General features: G+C 40.5%; 1 protein-coding gene across 1 annotated transcript in view; it reads left to right on the top strand.

Annotated features, from left to right (window-relative positions):
- Positions 1-16,311, top strand: part of Frk (fyn related Src family tyrosine kinase) — a 101,470-nt gene that overhangs the window by 78,164 nt on the left and 6,995 nt on the right. Inside the window, exons 3-5 of the mRNA XM_041654675.1 lie at positions 5,798-5,961; positions 7,029-7,197; positions 12,914-13,072. Of these exons, the coding sequence (XP_041510609.1) occupies positions 5,798-5,961; positions 7,029-7,197; positions 12,914-13,072 (492 nt within the window). The remainder of the gene's footprint in view (positions 1-5,797; positions 5,962-7,028; positions 7,198-12,913; positions 13,073-16,311) is intronic.

Genomic DNA, 16,311 nt, shown 5'->3' on the forward strand with positions numbered 1-16,311 from the left:
AATTGTAGGCTGGTTAGGTTTTTTTGGTTTATGTCTAAAAGCCACTTATGAGTGAGTACATGTGATATTTGTTTTTCTGGGTCTGGGTTACCTCACTCAATATGTTGTTTTCTAGATCCACCCATTTGTCCGCAAATTTCAAGATATCATTATTTTTCTGCTGTGTAGAACTCCATTGTGTAAATATACCAAGTTTTCTTTATCCATTTTTTTGTTTGAGAGGCATTTAGAGTGTTGCCAGGTTCTAGCTATGACAAACAATGCTGCTATGAACATAGTTGAGCACATGTCCTTGTGGTATGATTGAGCAAAAGTGGTATTGCTGGTCTTGAGGTAGGTTGTTTCCTAGTTTTCTGAGAAATGTCTATGGCCATACTACCCTGAACGTGCCTGATCTCGTCTGATCTTGGAAGCTAAGCAGGGACGGGCCTGGTGAATACTGCATGGGAGCAGTGGTTCTCAATGTGTAGGTCATGACCTCTATGGGAAGTCACATAGCAAATACCATGTATATCAGATATTTGCATTATAATTCACAGCAGTAGCAAAGTTACAGTTATAAAGTAGCAATGAAATAATTATATGGTTGGGGATCACAACACGAAGAACTGTATTAAAATATCACTGCCGTAGGAAGGTTGAGAAACCTTCCTACTATTCAAATATATTGGATCTTTGGGTCAAGGTCCCATATCTGAATCTTAGCTGTGCTTTTTTTCATGACTTACAGTGAAATCTACCTGATAGGCCTGTGAGGGAGACACCCCATGATGTAAAATAGAACTTACCCTAGTGAGTGATTCAGTGAATGTTCTTATAATGAAATTTTTGACAAGCTGTCAGATAATATAGAAGTAAAATTCAAAAGTCAGACTCCCAGTCAGCCCTCACAAAGGGATTGACTAAAGACAAAGATGGGTATTGCTGCTCTTGGGCCCTTTGGCTTGAAAAATGGTACCCAGAGTGAAAGAGAGATTTGATGAGGGCATGTTAGCTGTGGGGATAGCTAGGGGTACCTTATACATTCTTCCTTTCTTTCCAGAGAACACGGAGATCCCAAACCAAGTGGCAGATCTTCCGAAAGGCTACTCTGAAGCTTCTCCATGTTCTGCACAGTTGGCAGTGCCTAACACAGATTCACAACACAGGCTGAGAAGTGAACACAGGCTGTTCCCATGGTTAGAAGTGCCTTGTGTCATTACTGCCCCCCTTAAGACAAGCACCCCCTCATTTATTGAGAATACTCTCTTAGAAACACAAATGATCTTCTTCCATGAATAAAGGTTCCAGGGACCATAGGTCCGGAGGAAATTTGGAGTTCCATCTAAATAGGATTTTCCTGAAAGATGGGTGGTCACATTCAGGAGATGATCAAAGAAAGAAACTGAGAGCCTATGGACTCTGGGATGCCTAAGGAATGCCTGCCCTTCTGCTGCAGTGAGGTAGCATGAAGGGGAGTGACATTCAGAGGACATAGGAGAATGGTTCAAGGAATGAGCCACTGGGTTAACTGTGAAGCCCATCATCCTTGATGTGGTACCCAGGGTCCTCCTTCACTCTCTCCTTCTCCACTCCCTGCAACCTGACCATTGGAGCTCCCGGAGGTGGAGGAGGGAGGCGCTCCAACTAGAATAAGAGAAATGCAGCCACTCCCACTCCACTTGGCTTTCAGCCTGAAGTAGACCTGTGAGGTGGGAGGGGAGACAGATGGACATCAAGGAATGAAAACTGTGTTTAAGTAGAAAGTAGAACTTTATGACAAATAAAAATGAGCAGAGAGACTTTCCAGAGTTTTACATAGGGACTCAGTCATGCAGTCCTTGCTGAATACAAATTTAAGTGTGTTAGGAAGAAAATGGAAAGCATATGAACAAGCATCAGTTGCGCTGACCTGCTGTGTTGGTGACATCACTGTCTGTTGTGATGACTTGCTATGTTGGTGACATCACTGTCAGTTGCACTGACCTGCTGTGTTGGTGACATTTCTGTCAGTTATGCTGACTTGCTGTATTGGTGACATTTCTGTCATTTGCTCTGGTCGGCCGTATTGGTGACATCTATGTCAGTTACGTTGACCTGCTGTATTGGTGACATCTCTGTCAGTTGTGCTGACCTGCATGTTGGTGACATCTCTGTCAGGTGCGCTGGTCCACTGTGTTGGTGACATCACTGCCGGTAATGGTAGTATAGGAGGGGTTAGCTTCAGCTCTAGTATTGTGTTCATACACTTTCATTTTGTGTCATTGTCCCTCTGCTAATTTTAACTTATAATGAAGACCCTACACTCCAAGCCAGCTCCTTCAGTGACCAACGAGGATGTTTTGTAACCAGCTTCCCTCAGTGTTTACCACAAAATTTATTTGCATAATAATAATGTTCTCTAAGCACTTTGCTGAGAAATTTTATATCTAAGGTTAAAGTTAGGTCATTGTTATGTGAAATTTCCAGACTTTGATATTTTAGCATGCCCAGAACACAGTAGTTTGGAATATTTGAATGTGAACAGGCACAGATAACCGTTTCTTGACTTCATTTAAATTAATGTGTGATACACATAATAAAAGTACATAATTAGTAATAAATCAGTTTGTCAGAGAGAATAGATCTATGTTACCAACACCAGGTCATAGGATGGAATTTGCTGACCCTCATTTCCCACTCTGACTTCTCGTTCAGGGATTTTCCTTGTTTTTAGACTTTTTCAGGATGGAACCATACTTTTTATGTTTGTGATATTTGCTTATATTGAATATATAGTTCTTATTTCTTTAATTATAAATTTGTATGTATTCTACTGGGAAAATGAATACAATATTTTTTTAGTTAATTCTATTACTGGTTGAAGGCTGTTTGGATTATTTTGAGATATAGGCTCTTTTAAAAATATTTATTTTTGTTACTTTTAGTTATGTGTATATGTGTGTGTATGCACACGGGTGTAGGTGAAGGCATTGGACCCCTGGAGCTGCTGTTAGAAGCAGTTGTGAGCTGCCCACTTGGGCTGCTGGGAACTGAATTCTGGTCCTGCAAAGGCAGCAAATGCTGCTTCTTGATGCACCAAGAAAATTTTTACACATGTGCTTGGGTGAGAACATCCACATTTTTCTTTTATTTTTTTATTGAGCTCTACATTTTTCTCTGCTCCCTTCTTTGACTCTCCCTTCCCCTTCAGCCCTCTCCCAAGGTCCCCATGATCCCATTTTACTCAGGAGATCTTGTCTTTTTCTACTTCCCGTGTAGATTAGATCTATGTATGTCTCTTTTAGAGTCCTCATTGTTGTCTAGGTTCTCTGGAAATGTGATTTGTGGGCTGTCTTTTTGTTTTAGGTTTTGTTTTTTTTTTTTTTGTTTTGTTTTATGTTTAAAAACCACTTATGAGTGAGTACATGTGATATTGTCTTTCTGGGTCTGGGTGATACTCAAAATGATGTTTTTTAGTTCCAAACATTCACATTTTTATTGATATGATGCTTAGAAGTTAATTATAACTATGGTTGCTTTTCTTAGATAGTAGCAGTTTCCAAAATGGCTGTAAAAATTCTACTTTCATCAGTGTGTCTGAGAAAATATATCACCTCCTTGACAACATTTGATATGTTTGAATTTAAACCTTTGAACTGAAAGGTGATCTTGTGTGAGCCAATTGTTTTCTGAACAAATCTTCTAGGCACTGCATACCTCCAGCACACCTCCATGCCTCTGTCCTATCATGAGAACGTTGCTGCTACTTGATTATTTATTCAAAGCCTAGCTTCTGTACTTAGAAGAAACTCAGGAAAGCTATGTGTTTCTCTCCTCAATGGTTGTCAACACCTGTCAGAAGTGCAAGGAAGAAGCAATTGTATCGGTCAATGTTTTGAACACAATTGTAGAAAACCTGACTCAAATTAATTTCAGCCCAAAGTGTCCTACCTTTGTGGTTGAAAAGCCATGCGTGGCTGACTGCAAGGACAAAGATTTACTTTCTCAGTCAACACTGCTTTCCACTGGGTGGCGTCTTCTTTCAGGTCAGCTTCTTTCCTGATGGACATACAAATTATATCAATAGTTCAAAACCTCCTTAGCAAAAATAAAACAGAAACAACTCCAGAAAAATGGTAACTGCTGTAGTAATAGTAGGGGCGGCGGCGGGGCTGCACCCCCAGCACCCTGGCTGCCTGCTCGGCTAGCTTATGCCCCGAAATAACAACACACAAACTGTATTCTTTTAAACACTGCTTGGCCCATTCTCTTCTAGGCTAATTCTCACATATTAATTTAGCCCATTTCTAATCATCTGTGTGTAGCACCCCAAGGTGCGCTTACCGGTGAGATTCTTGCCTAGTCCATCCTGGGTCGGAGCTTCATCCTGGGAGCAGGGTATGGCGTCTCTCTCAGGCGTCTGCTCCTGAGAGGAGAGCCTTCGAGTCTCTGACCTCACTTCCTCTTCCTCCCAGTGTTCTGTTCTGTTTACTCCTCCCACCTATCCTCTAACCAATAAAATGGGCCAAGGCAGTTCCTTTATTAGCCAATGACCTTCCTCCATCAAACTGCAAAACCCATCTTGCCTTTCTGGGCTGTAGGAGGATGGCCGCTTGTTTGTCCTGGCTGCCCAGAACCGAAATAATTACACTGAAACCATACTCATTAAAACATTGCTTGACCCATTAGCTCTAGCTTCTTATTGGCTAACTCTTCTATTAATTTATTCCATTTCTATTAATCTGTATTAATCTGTGGCAGAGGCTTACCAGTAAAGATTCAGCATGTCTTATTCTGGCAGCAGCTTCATGGTGGCTCTGACTTTACCTCCTTCCTCCCAGCATTCAGTTCCATCTTCCCCACCTACCTAAGTTCTGCCCTATTAAAAGGTCAAGGCAGTTTCTTTATTCATTAACTAATAAAAGCAACACATAGACAGAAGGACCTTCCACACCACTGGGCTCCTTTATATATTCCAGAATTGAAACTCCTTGATAGCTCTCTCTGACTTGGCATTCCTGAGCTCAGGATAGGCTTGGGTTCTTTCTGCATCTCATGATCTCCAGGAGCAGGGACTTCCTGGGAAACACAGGAGTGATGTTAGCAAGAGACAGTGGGTAGTGGCCAACAAGAGAACAATGCTTTCCTTGCAACTCAGATTATCAGAAAGCAATGCAGTTCATTGTTACACATGGTAGGATTGGTCCATTGATGAAACAGGACTGCTGGAGAGTTGCACACATAATTCACATTAGGCTCGGTGGAGCCGCTCTTGTGCATTGTTCTGGGACTTTCTGCTATCAGTCCACAGTGAAGCATGGCTACACACCAAGTAGCACTGTGGAGTCCCTTACACATTGTAAGACATTATACCAAAGGCTCATTCTACTCTATTTCGGTCTTCCCATTGTGAGATTTCCTGGGGGCAAAAGACCAGGATGAGTTGAGCTTTTCTACATACCTTGTGTAGAAAACACATCTTCTGGATGTTATGATTTCTGAGCTAGATTGGAATTTTCTTCCTTCTGTGGCTAGAATGACAGACCTAATTTTATGGCTTCCCTCAGGGATGTGTGCCAGCCTTCCAAGCTTGGAATAGTTTAGGGTTAATCTCACTCTTTAGTTTTTGCCCTCTTTCTCCTTCAGTCTGATCTCTGAGTGCCCCTATGTCTCTACCACAAATTTTGGGTGTGTGTCATTTGTAAATTTCATATTTTTTGTGGTGAAGTTGAAAGATACTGTTTTGTGAAAATTTCTTTCCAAACATTGGTAAATGGCTGCAAAATGGTTTGGGCGGGTCGATACCTTTGTTGACAGAGTTTGCTTTGTGTTCCAGTTTTAGATGAAAATGTTGTAAAACACTACAGAATCAGAAGGCTGGACGAAGGTGGCTTTTTCCTTACCAGAAGGAAAATCTTTTCAACCTTGAATGAATTTGTGAGCTACTACACCACAATAAGCGATGGCCTGTGTGTCAAGCTGGAAAAACCATGCTTAAAGGTGAAATTATTTTAGCTAAATTCATTATTTAGCTTTAAAGTTAGCATTTTCCTCTCAGACATTTGAGCATTTGTCCTTCGCTGTCAGTTCATAAAAAATAGTCATTTGATTCCTTTAGAGCAGAAACAAGGAAATTATGGTCCGTGAGTCATCCTTAATTTTTTTTATTAATCCATCCTCATTTTTTTAAAGGAAATTTGTTTGTTTACTTTACAGGAAGCCATGCCAATTCATTTACTATCTTTACTTGTTTCATTCCCTTTTGTTAGATAGCCTTTGATAGTTGTAATAGAGATATATATAATGCATTCTGTAAGCCTGACAGTGAGTTTTACTATCCACAGTGTTCCTGTGACTACCCAGAAACCATCACAGTGCTCCGAGACCTTGCCAGTTTTATTTCCTGAATGGTGCCTAGTCTGAGCCCAAAAATTACTAATTAACTAAAGTAAATGAGTGAATGGGGAAAAGGAAATGATAAAAATGTATTTGAAAAGTGATGATTCCACTTTGCAAAAAGATTTGAGGTATATTATAAATACTGCAGCCAAGTGTGCAGGAAAGTCAGGTGAGGGCGGCAGCATTTCTAGCTCAGCTTCCCACTGAGTGGTTCCAGTGAGGCAGAGAAAAGTTACTGCAGACGCCTGTGAGGAGGAAACTGGGTGCTCATGGGGTGGATGGACATAGGGCTGTAGGATAGGAGAGAGGATTGGTTTAAAGAGTCAACAGTACAGATTTTAATTTACCTTGTTTTGTTTTAAGAATCAGTATTTTTCTTTAAAATTCCAAAACCAAAGCTATAGTTTTCAATCCAAATGTTCTCTATATTTGGTGCATTTGTGTGTGTGTGTGGACACGCATGCTCTCTCTCACACACACACACTTTAAGTACGATAGTGTACCTACAGCAGTCAGAAGACAGTTGTGTGTAGTCATTTCTCTCCTTAGACCTCTGCAGGCATTCAAGTCAAGCTCATGTCATCACACTGCGTGAGAAGTCTCTTTACCCTTTAAGTCAGTCCCTTATCTTTTGTTTTGACAAGTATTCCCATTGTTCTTTGAAACAGATACAGGTCCCAACTCCTTTTGATCTGTCGTATAAAACTGCGGACCATTGGGAGATAGACCGCAACTCCATACAGCTTCTGAAGCGACTGGGATCTGGCCAGTTTGGAGAAGTTTGGGAAGGCCTGTGGAATAATACCACTCCAGTGGCTGTAAAAACATTAAAACCAGGTATGAGAACATCAAATAGTAAATGGCATACACTGGTGTGTGTGTGTGTGTGTGTGTGTGTGTGTGAGAGAGAGAGAGAGAGATGGGGGGGGGAGAGATATTCCCATTGGCAAATGCCACAGACTTCGTAGGACAGCCGGTGCTGACAGCAAGCAGATGCTGTCATCAGTCTACCTTAGGCGTCTGTAACGTATAGATAGCTTTTAAATAGGAAGGCAAGGGCATGCTCTCATGCTACTGAAGCTTAAAACACCTCCATCTTAAGACCCTGACAGTGTATGTCTTTTGAAAAGTTAGGAGTTCATCTTCCTTTTTTATTTTATTTTATTTTTTAAATCTCTGACTAGACATACTTTACAAGCAGGATGTGGTGGCTGGAGACTGCTCAGTTGATGAAGTACCTGTCACACAAGCATGAGAACCTTCGTTTCACCCACAGTACCCATGGGTAAAGTCAGGTATGGCAGTACACAGGGTAGGTGGACACATTAGTACGCTTGGAGCTTGGTGGCCAGCCAGTCTAGCTGAATCTGTGAACTCAAGGTTCACTGAAAGTTTTGTTTCACAAAACAAGGTGTGAGTGACAGAAGAACGCACTTGATATTGGCCTCCAACTTACACACACACACACACACATACACACACGCAAACACACCCACATGCATAGGGATATACATGCATATACACAATCAGATGAAAAGCAGTGTTATTCAAAGAAGAACTTTTTATTAAAGATAAACTGTACATGATTAAGGACAAAATAAAAATGGTTCATCTAAAAGACCTTAAAATTTTTTTTTGATACTGCATTTCTCTTTGTAGCTCTGACTTCCTGGAACTTACTCTGTAGGCCAGGCTGACCTCAAACTCAGAAATATGCATGCCTCTGCCTCCTGAGTGCTTGGATTACATGCATTTGCTTCTATGCACGGTTTAGAAGACCTCATATTTGAAAGTGTAGAAACCATCTTTTTCTTCCACCTTTACTTTCCCTGCAGTGCAATGAGAATACCCTAAGATCAATATTTAGTCATGCAGTTGTTCTTTTCTTTTCTCTTTTTATAATGCTAAGATAGTGCTAAGGCCACTCTTAGAAAGTTATTACAAAAACTAAATTGGGTCATTAGCAGCGACACATTGTATAATGCCTGGTTCAAAGCCAATTATGAAAAAAATATACTGTTATTGTTACTATAACATGAGTAAATGGTAGAAATTCTGACCCATATTTGTTATTGTATCACACTCCATAGAAGTGACATTCTGTGGAAGAACAACACGAGGCTCTGGCCCCCTCATATCTACCTCTAATAGCACTGCAAGGATCCTAATTACTGGCTAGACTACAGTGCCCTGTGGACCTCCACTATAGCCTAGTCCACAGTGCTTAAAATAAAGGCCTCCTTGTGGCTAGACACGAACATTTGGCATTTCTCAGATGGTAGTTCGTATAGTGCCATGCTTCCCCAGTTGTGTGCCAAGACACTTTGCAGAACTCCAAGTAACTGACCAGAGAAGCTGAGGGACATTTGAAGTAACATCTTGAATATAACAATAAATTGTTGCATTTATGAAATTCAGTTTCAGCTTTTGATAATGTTATATTCCTTTTGTTGACACTACATTTTTGTGAAACAACATTTTTTTGGTATATTCTTTGGTAATTTCATACATGTACATAAAGTATTTTTATCATATTCACATCCTCCATTAAGTTCTTATTTCCTTCTTTACTCCCATTGAATCATTTCTTCTTTCCACAAGCACTTCTCCTAGTTTCAAGTCTTTTGTGTGTGTGTGTGTGTGTGTGTGTGTGTGTGTGTGTGTATGTTTTGGTGTCTGTGAGTGATGGTCAGCCTCATTTAATCAGGATTGTTAGCAAAAGTACTGGTAAGGGTGATGTTTCCTGGAACACGGGAAACGGACCAGTGGTTACACCACTGAAGAAAATGATTCTTTCTCCTCCAGAAGCCAGTAGTAGCTCCCCAGGAAGAGGTGGAGCTTTGTGAGCTTTTCCATACATAATAGAATATTGAGAGGCCCAATCATGAGCAGGTCTTAAACAGGTATCCATAGTCACTGTGAGTTCATGGGTGAGGCAACAGCCAAGCCATGTTTATAAGGCAGTGGTTCACAGGGTTCCTGCCTCCATCCACTCTTTCTTTCCTCTTCTCGAATCTCCCTGAGCCTTGGTGTGGAGGGTAATATGGATGTCCTGTTTAGGTGTGACCTCTCAACAGTCACTAATTCTCAGTCCTTTGACATTCTATGAGTCTCTGCAAGAAGAAGCTTCCCTGCATCTAGGAGCAGCACTAATCTAGGGGCACAGATGTAAATATTTAGAAGGCAATCTGACAGCATGTTCATTTAGTAAACAAGAGCAGTAGGTTCCTCTCTAGGGCTATGACCCAGTACCCAGTACAGCCATGGATTTTCTCCCATGGAGACAGCCTCAAATCTAATTTTAAAGAGTATCTTATTATCGTCATAGTAATCTGGCCACTGTTGCAGTAGTGGGGACATCTTACCTGGCAGCTCAGCATTGTAGCACACTGAGTCTGCAGCTTCTTTCCCCTAGCAGCCTGCACTGCAGCACCCTCTCCCATCCCCAACACTCTGAAAACTAACAAGTGGAGGAAACTTAGTTCCAGTTTTATTTCTGTGTGCTGGGTTTTGATGACTGCCATCTTCCAATGCAAAATCCACACAAAAATGAACGTGGACTGAGGCACAAGGGTAACATCACCCAATCTTATTGTAACATTTAAGAAGTTATGTTGTATCCTATGTTGATTGTGCCGTTTTAGAAAGTAATTGTAGTTAAGAGTTCGAGACCAGCCTGGTCTACAGAGCGAGTTCCAGGACAGGCTCCAAAACCACAGAGAAACCCTGTCTCGAAAAACCAAAAAAAAAAAAAAAAAAAAAAAGAATGAAATATAGATTGCCCTTTTCCTTTTCATTCCCCTGCATCACTATCTCAGATAGCTATCAGCTTCCTATGAAAATAACTTGCAGTTATTTGGATCTAACTTGACAATCAAATTAAGTGTTAAATATTGGTTGTGGCATGGGGCATTGTGAAGGAAACCAACTGTGATACTAAGGGTGATGTGAACTGACAGTGTTGGGGTATGATGGTGTAACAGATAAGAGCAAGAACTTTGAGGTTAAGTAACCTGAGTTCAAACTTGGCTATGTCCCTCTGTCCCTCTATGCCTCTGCACAGTTCACTAAACTATCTACAGTTCCTCATTGGGATTTGGGAATCATAACAGGTCCTCTGGGTCTAGTTTAAAGAGGACAGATTAAGTCAGTGGGCACAATGGTTAGGCAGAGGTTCTTAACAAAGTGCTATCTTCCAGCTGCTGACAGATGCTGCTCTCAAAGCTCAGGCTTGAACACAAAGAATTCATTTCCAGCGTTCACTTCTGCAAGGTGAAACATCCGAGAGACACTTGTACATGGCTAGATGGCACCCAATGGCTGTCAGTAAGGACACCTATTCTAACATTTATACTTTCAGAGTCACCATGCACATGTACTTCTCAATGCCAATCTTGTTGGCAACTGAGATTGAAACTTTATTGTCTAATCTAATTATTCTTTTCCAAAGGTAAACAGCAAGTTATGCTTCCTAACATTGCCCTCTACAGAAGGCTTTCTTGAGGTTAAAAGAGAGCAATAACAACAAAAGTCATATTTCTTATGCCAAAAACAGCCACGATAGTTTGCTCCCCAACAGGAATAATTATTATTGATTTACAGTCTAATAGCAGCAAACAGCTTTGGCGATTGGTTAAATGTCTTCACTTTACTGGGGCCATTAATCAATCTTAGCAGCTACTTATTGCTTAGCAGACTACCACGCAATAAAGATGAGCCTGAAATCAACTCCCACGCTGGCTTTGACAGGCAAAAATTAATATTTAATGTTGCATTACTAGCTGACTTGTGATTGAGATTCCCTGACTCCATTTCTGGTCAGCTATAGCAAGCCTGGCCATGAAGGAGTGATCTTAGCAACCCTTGGCTGCAGCAGCTTCCAGAATGCAGCAACTTCAGCTCCTGCAGATAGTCTGACTTGGGAATGGTCTAGATGTCCTGCAGAAACTGTCTAAATGATGATTATAACCGCTGCTGTCACTTGACCCTTCGCAAATCAGATATGTTTTTCCTAATTTTTTTTGAAGAGAGGTTCATACTGTATCTATATATTTGATATAGGTTATTTTTAACCACTGAGAACAAAGTGATTTGTTATGACATATGTGTCTCTTTTATTCTGAGCTACATTTTCTACTATGATTCCACATTTTAATCTTCTTGATCAGTGGTAATGCTGACATTGAGGTAGCTCAGAAATATGTGATAAGACGAGAACAGATTCTTTTCTCTTCCTCTTTAAGACCTTTCCTCTTCTCCTCAGCCAACAATAAATATAGTTGATGTGTTTGGTTTTGCCAAGAGTATGTAAAACCATCACCACCGTCATCGTCATCATTATCATCATCAGCAGCAGCAGTAACAGCAGCTATTGGGTTCAACTGTGCTGGGCGCTGCTATTATCCTGAAGTTTAGAGAGATCAGCCAACCTGCTTAAGACTACAAAGCGAGTTAGTAGTAGAGCTGACATTGTTTCAGAGCTCAAGTTTGAGCCTGGATGCTTGACTAGACTTTGGAAGAGTAGACTGTTTCTCTGCTTGGTGTGAAATAACATCATATTGACAAACAAGTCACAGTGCAACCCTTCCAGTACGTACATTACAAAATGTATCTATGCCTGGCCTCAGATGTCAATCATGACATCTTTGTCTGGTGCAGATGATGAGTGGAATGATGTCCTGAGTGGATATCAAGGTGTGATCAGTTGTAGTAATACTTCTGGAATGTTATAGCTTAAAAATCAGAGATTTAAAAATGACTGTTGAAATGCAAACTCCAGGCATCTTTCCTTCTCCAATTTATTTGATATTAACTCCTTAATACATTGTATATGAGTTAGAGTTGGGTCATTCAAAATCAATTTAACTGTTAATGTGTTTTCAAAGGAGGCTCTAGGCCCTCAAACCTTTAGGGCTCCGATGGAGGAACTGGGTAATGCAAGAGAAAAGTTTGGGTATCAGTTTCACACTAAAGATAGAAGCTGATAAAATACAACTGTTCACTTTTAGAAATCTCCACACATATTTCTTACTTGGCTTATACCTTATGTTTTCACAATGACATACTCCAAAATGGGACATGGCAAAGTCATGGTATTAAGGTGTTTTCCACCTGTCTCCAGAGAGGACAGTGAACACCAAGGACAGTGCAGTCTTCTCTGAATCTGAAACCAAGTGCCCCGCCTAGAGTAATTAAGCATTCTACATCTGCCTGTGTTTGTGTTACTAGGCACTCGTTCTTCCTGTGAAGATGCCCGCCTCATGCCGTCAATTACACTGTCAGTGTGTCTTTGTCTTCTCATTTTTCATATGGACCTGACTCCACTTGCTCTTCACCTACACATAAACTGCAAACCCCTGACACAATGGTGCATGGAGTAATTAGGTTGCTCCGGCTGAACTGATTCCATTCTCTGATAACTCTGAAGATTTGTGACATTGATGTCCTCATATTACCGAGAGGCAGGAGGCAACCTTGGTGATACCCACCAGGCTGCTGTGGGGATAGGAAGCCCTCAATGGCATAAAGTGATTTCTTCCTCTTCTTGTTTCAGGTTCAATGGACCCAAATGACTTCCTGAGGGAGGCACAGATAATGAAGAGCCTGAGACACCCAAAGCTTATCCAGCTCTATGCTGTTTGCACTTTAGAAGATCCAATTTATATTATTACAGAGTTGATGAGAAATGGAAGTCTACAGGAATATCTCCAAAGTAAGCTGAAGATTTAATAAAGGAAAGAAAAGGAGGAATTTAGTTTAGCTAGTGTCCCATAAATGTCAATTTAGCAAGCCGTCTATAACCCAAACGATGTTTACAATGTGTTTATCTATAAGGATGAATGTTGTAACATTGACCAGCTCAACTACAATGTAATGGAATATGTTCTGTGTACTCAAAAGAGAGAAACTATTTGAGTGAAGGATGAAATCGTTCACAATAGACATATCAGAGTGTTACGTATAGTGGGGGAAACTGGTGAATGGATATTTTGTGTATTTGCTTCAACCAACTAATTGAATATTATTAGTCAAGGACCAACATTTTCTGTAGAGAAGAGTTTGTGGACATGGGTTGCTTTGGAGAAAGATAGAAAAGTACCCTAGGCTTTTTGTTCTTAAGTTTGTATGTATGTGTGAGTGTGTGTGTGTTGTGTGTGTGTGTGTCTGAAACTACATCTAGGGCTAGTCACCATTAGTATTTTCAGGTTAAAAATAAGAAATATAGTACTGTTGTATTGTTCCATTTGATTTCTACAGTCATAGAAAAGGGCTTCACAATGTTTATCACTAACAAATAATTCAATAAAAAATAAAATAGTAAGTGTTGAAACAAGTTGTTCAAAAGTACTGAAAGAATAATTTATGCCTTAAAAACAGAGACTTCCCTCTGACTTTTTGCAATATCACAGTAAAATTGATAGGATTATGAGCAGGTGAGAACCGTGGAACCAAGGACTCAGAAAGATAAGAGCACCCTCTGCTTTCAAGAGGAACTTGAGAAACTGGGAATTCTAAATTGCGAAACAAGAAGAGAACAGAGATCATGAGGTGTCTTACACAGTGCTGTGAAAAACAGAATATTCTCAGCTCCCTTGCATGCACTGACCAAAGTTAGCAGCTTCAGAATGCGGGCCCACTGCAGAAGAATCAGCTTCAGCCTCTGATGCCCGCTGTCTTATTCCTAGAACAGAGCAAAAGAACAATTCTCTGTGGTAGCCAAGAAAGTATTTTGCAAATGTCGCTTATAACAGCCACATTATGTGGAATTGTGCATTCCCAGTATTTAGGCCTACTTAAATATTTAATTTATTTTGTCTCCCTTATCTTTTCTTTTTGATTCATCTCATTCTGTGACTTTGCAGCAAACGAGATTTCCTCTAAGATGTTTTCCTCCTGTAGTTTATTTTCCTATAACTGTCACCTATTCTCAGTGTTTAAATGCCCGTGTTCATCCGTAGCCCCTTGATCTCCTTGAACATATGTATGATTGTTATTTCGAAATCATTGTCATGCATATCATGTGAGTTGTTTTCCTGGGGAACACTACTGAGATAGACCCGATTTTCAGAAGACATATTGTGTTAATTTTTCACATTCTATTTTGGGGTAGGACCTGGGCACTTGGAGGTTGTTGTTAGTGTTTTTTGGTGTGTGTATCTGTCCCACTTTGTTGAGTGACTGTTTAGATTCCTGTTTGCTGTTACCCAAACTTGTCAGGTTATGGGCCAGTTGAATGGTGCCTGAGATTCAGTCCCAGGGCCATTCAGGTGACAGGCAAGTAAGGTATCAGAAGTAGTGCTAGCTCAGCAAGGGTTGGCTGAAGCTTCTGAACATAGCAAGCAACAGACCTTCCAGAGAAATAGCAGGTGCTTGCTGCAGACATTCAGGAGTCTATAGAAGACTTGTACCATTATGTAGCTGGTCCTTAGGTGGCAGGGGCTAAGTCATAGTGGGAGTGGTTGGTGCTTCTTGTGGGAGGTATACAAGTCTCAGGTGGTAGGGGCTGGGACTGTGACAGGAGGAGTGTTACTCACTGGGGGAGGCTCGCTAGGCTGTGACCCTTAAGTGGCCAGGACTGAAGTCTGGATTCCAGTATGGTTGCACAGGGCTGCCTGGAGGAGGTGCACAGTAAGTACTCTGCCTGTTCCTCCAGGGGATGGGACTAGACCATGCTTGCTTTTCTGTTCCTGGAAATCTGCACAGTCGTCTCTATCTAAGTGAGGTGCTGGCTGGCCAACTGTGAGGTCCTGAAACCTAATTTCTCTCTTGGTTCTTCATGTTCCTCTTCTCTGCTTTAACTCCATAGTTGTTAATCATCTGAGCACATGACTGATTTGTGTATGTAGCTTATGTGCAGTGTCTCCTACACATAACTCCCAAGGACTGGAAACTGTCTCCATTTCAGTGTTGGAGCAATGTCTGATGCATAGGGGCATGTTTGCTAACACATGGTTACTGTCTGAAGACTTAAGTTGAGGTCACCTGTAAATTAATAAGGTTGATCACCTAGCTTTGAGGCTGAGGCACCAACTGGAAAAGCTCTAGTTGGTAAACTGAAAATTCAGACTTCAAGAATCTCTTGTGCCTGTTGATGTGGTTTACTAAAGGTTATGAATCTTGTCTTCTGAATTAGTCCATCAGGGGCAAATTTACTAAGGCCTTCATGTTCAAAGGTATTTTGCTTATAGGAGGGATAATAGATGTATATTTATTACATCTAAGTCTCTACCAATAAAGAGGTAAAAGCTCAATAAAATAAGCTTGAATGGATTTTGGCTCCTCTTGATGAGCCAAAAGACTCTTCAGTGATCGCATGTAGTAGATTTCCTCTGAAGAAGAAAACTACTGCAGGTTTGTGAACTTTGCGTTAGTTTTGATGCATGGAGGTTATGGAAGTTCTATGACCTTAGGTGATTCTTAGGCCTGTGAGTCCTTCACAATAGAAAAGCGTATTAGCCAGTCTTGCAGTATTGGGATTGTTGATGAAAACTTCCCATGCCCTCTGTAATAGGATCACAGTGTAAAGTATGTTTGAAAAAACATGCACATTTTTTTTCTATATAATAATCTTTGTAGTCTCTAATCTTAGTTGATTTGTTTTGGTAATGACTTTATTCAAAATGGGAGCAGCCTATTAAAATACTTTAGCATTGAGAGTATTTATATCTCTATATACATATCTATCTTTCTCATAGTTGTTATTTTTAAAATATACGCCATTGTTATTAAATATACTTTGTAAAAAAAGAATATCTTAAAGTACCAAATTTCATGTCAGTCAGATATCTCAATAAACATAGTAATGAAAGAAATCAAAATTAAAACCTTTTATGCAAGAGAGTAGTGGCACACTTGCATCTTCGTATGAGAAAACGACCATCAGCGTAAAGGAGGAAGGAATCACCGTTGTAGAAGAATGTATTTCAGAACTCCATTTTTTACTTGGCTTGT

The sequence above is a fragment of the Microtus oregoni genome, unplaced genomic scaffold (assembly GCF_018167655.1).
Source record: "Microtus oregoni isolate MIOR12 unplaced genomic scaffold, Mior012 000006F_ref0000085, whole genome shotgun sequence".
Lineage (NCBI taxonomy): Eukaryota > Metazoa > Chordata > Mammalia > Rodentia > Cricetidae > Microtus > Microtus oregoni.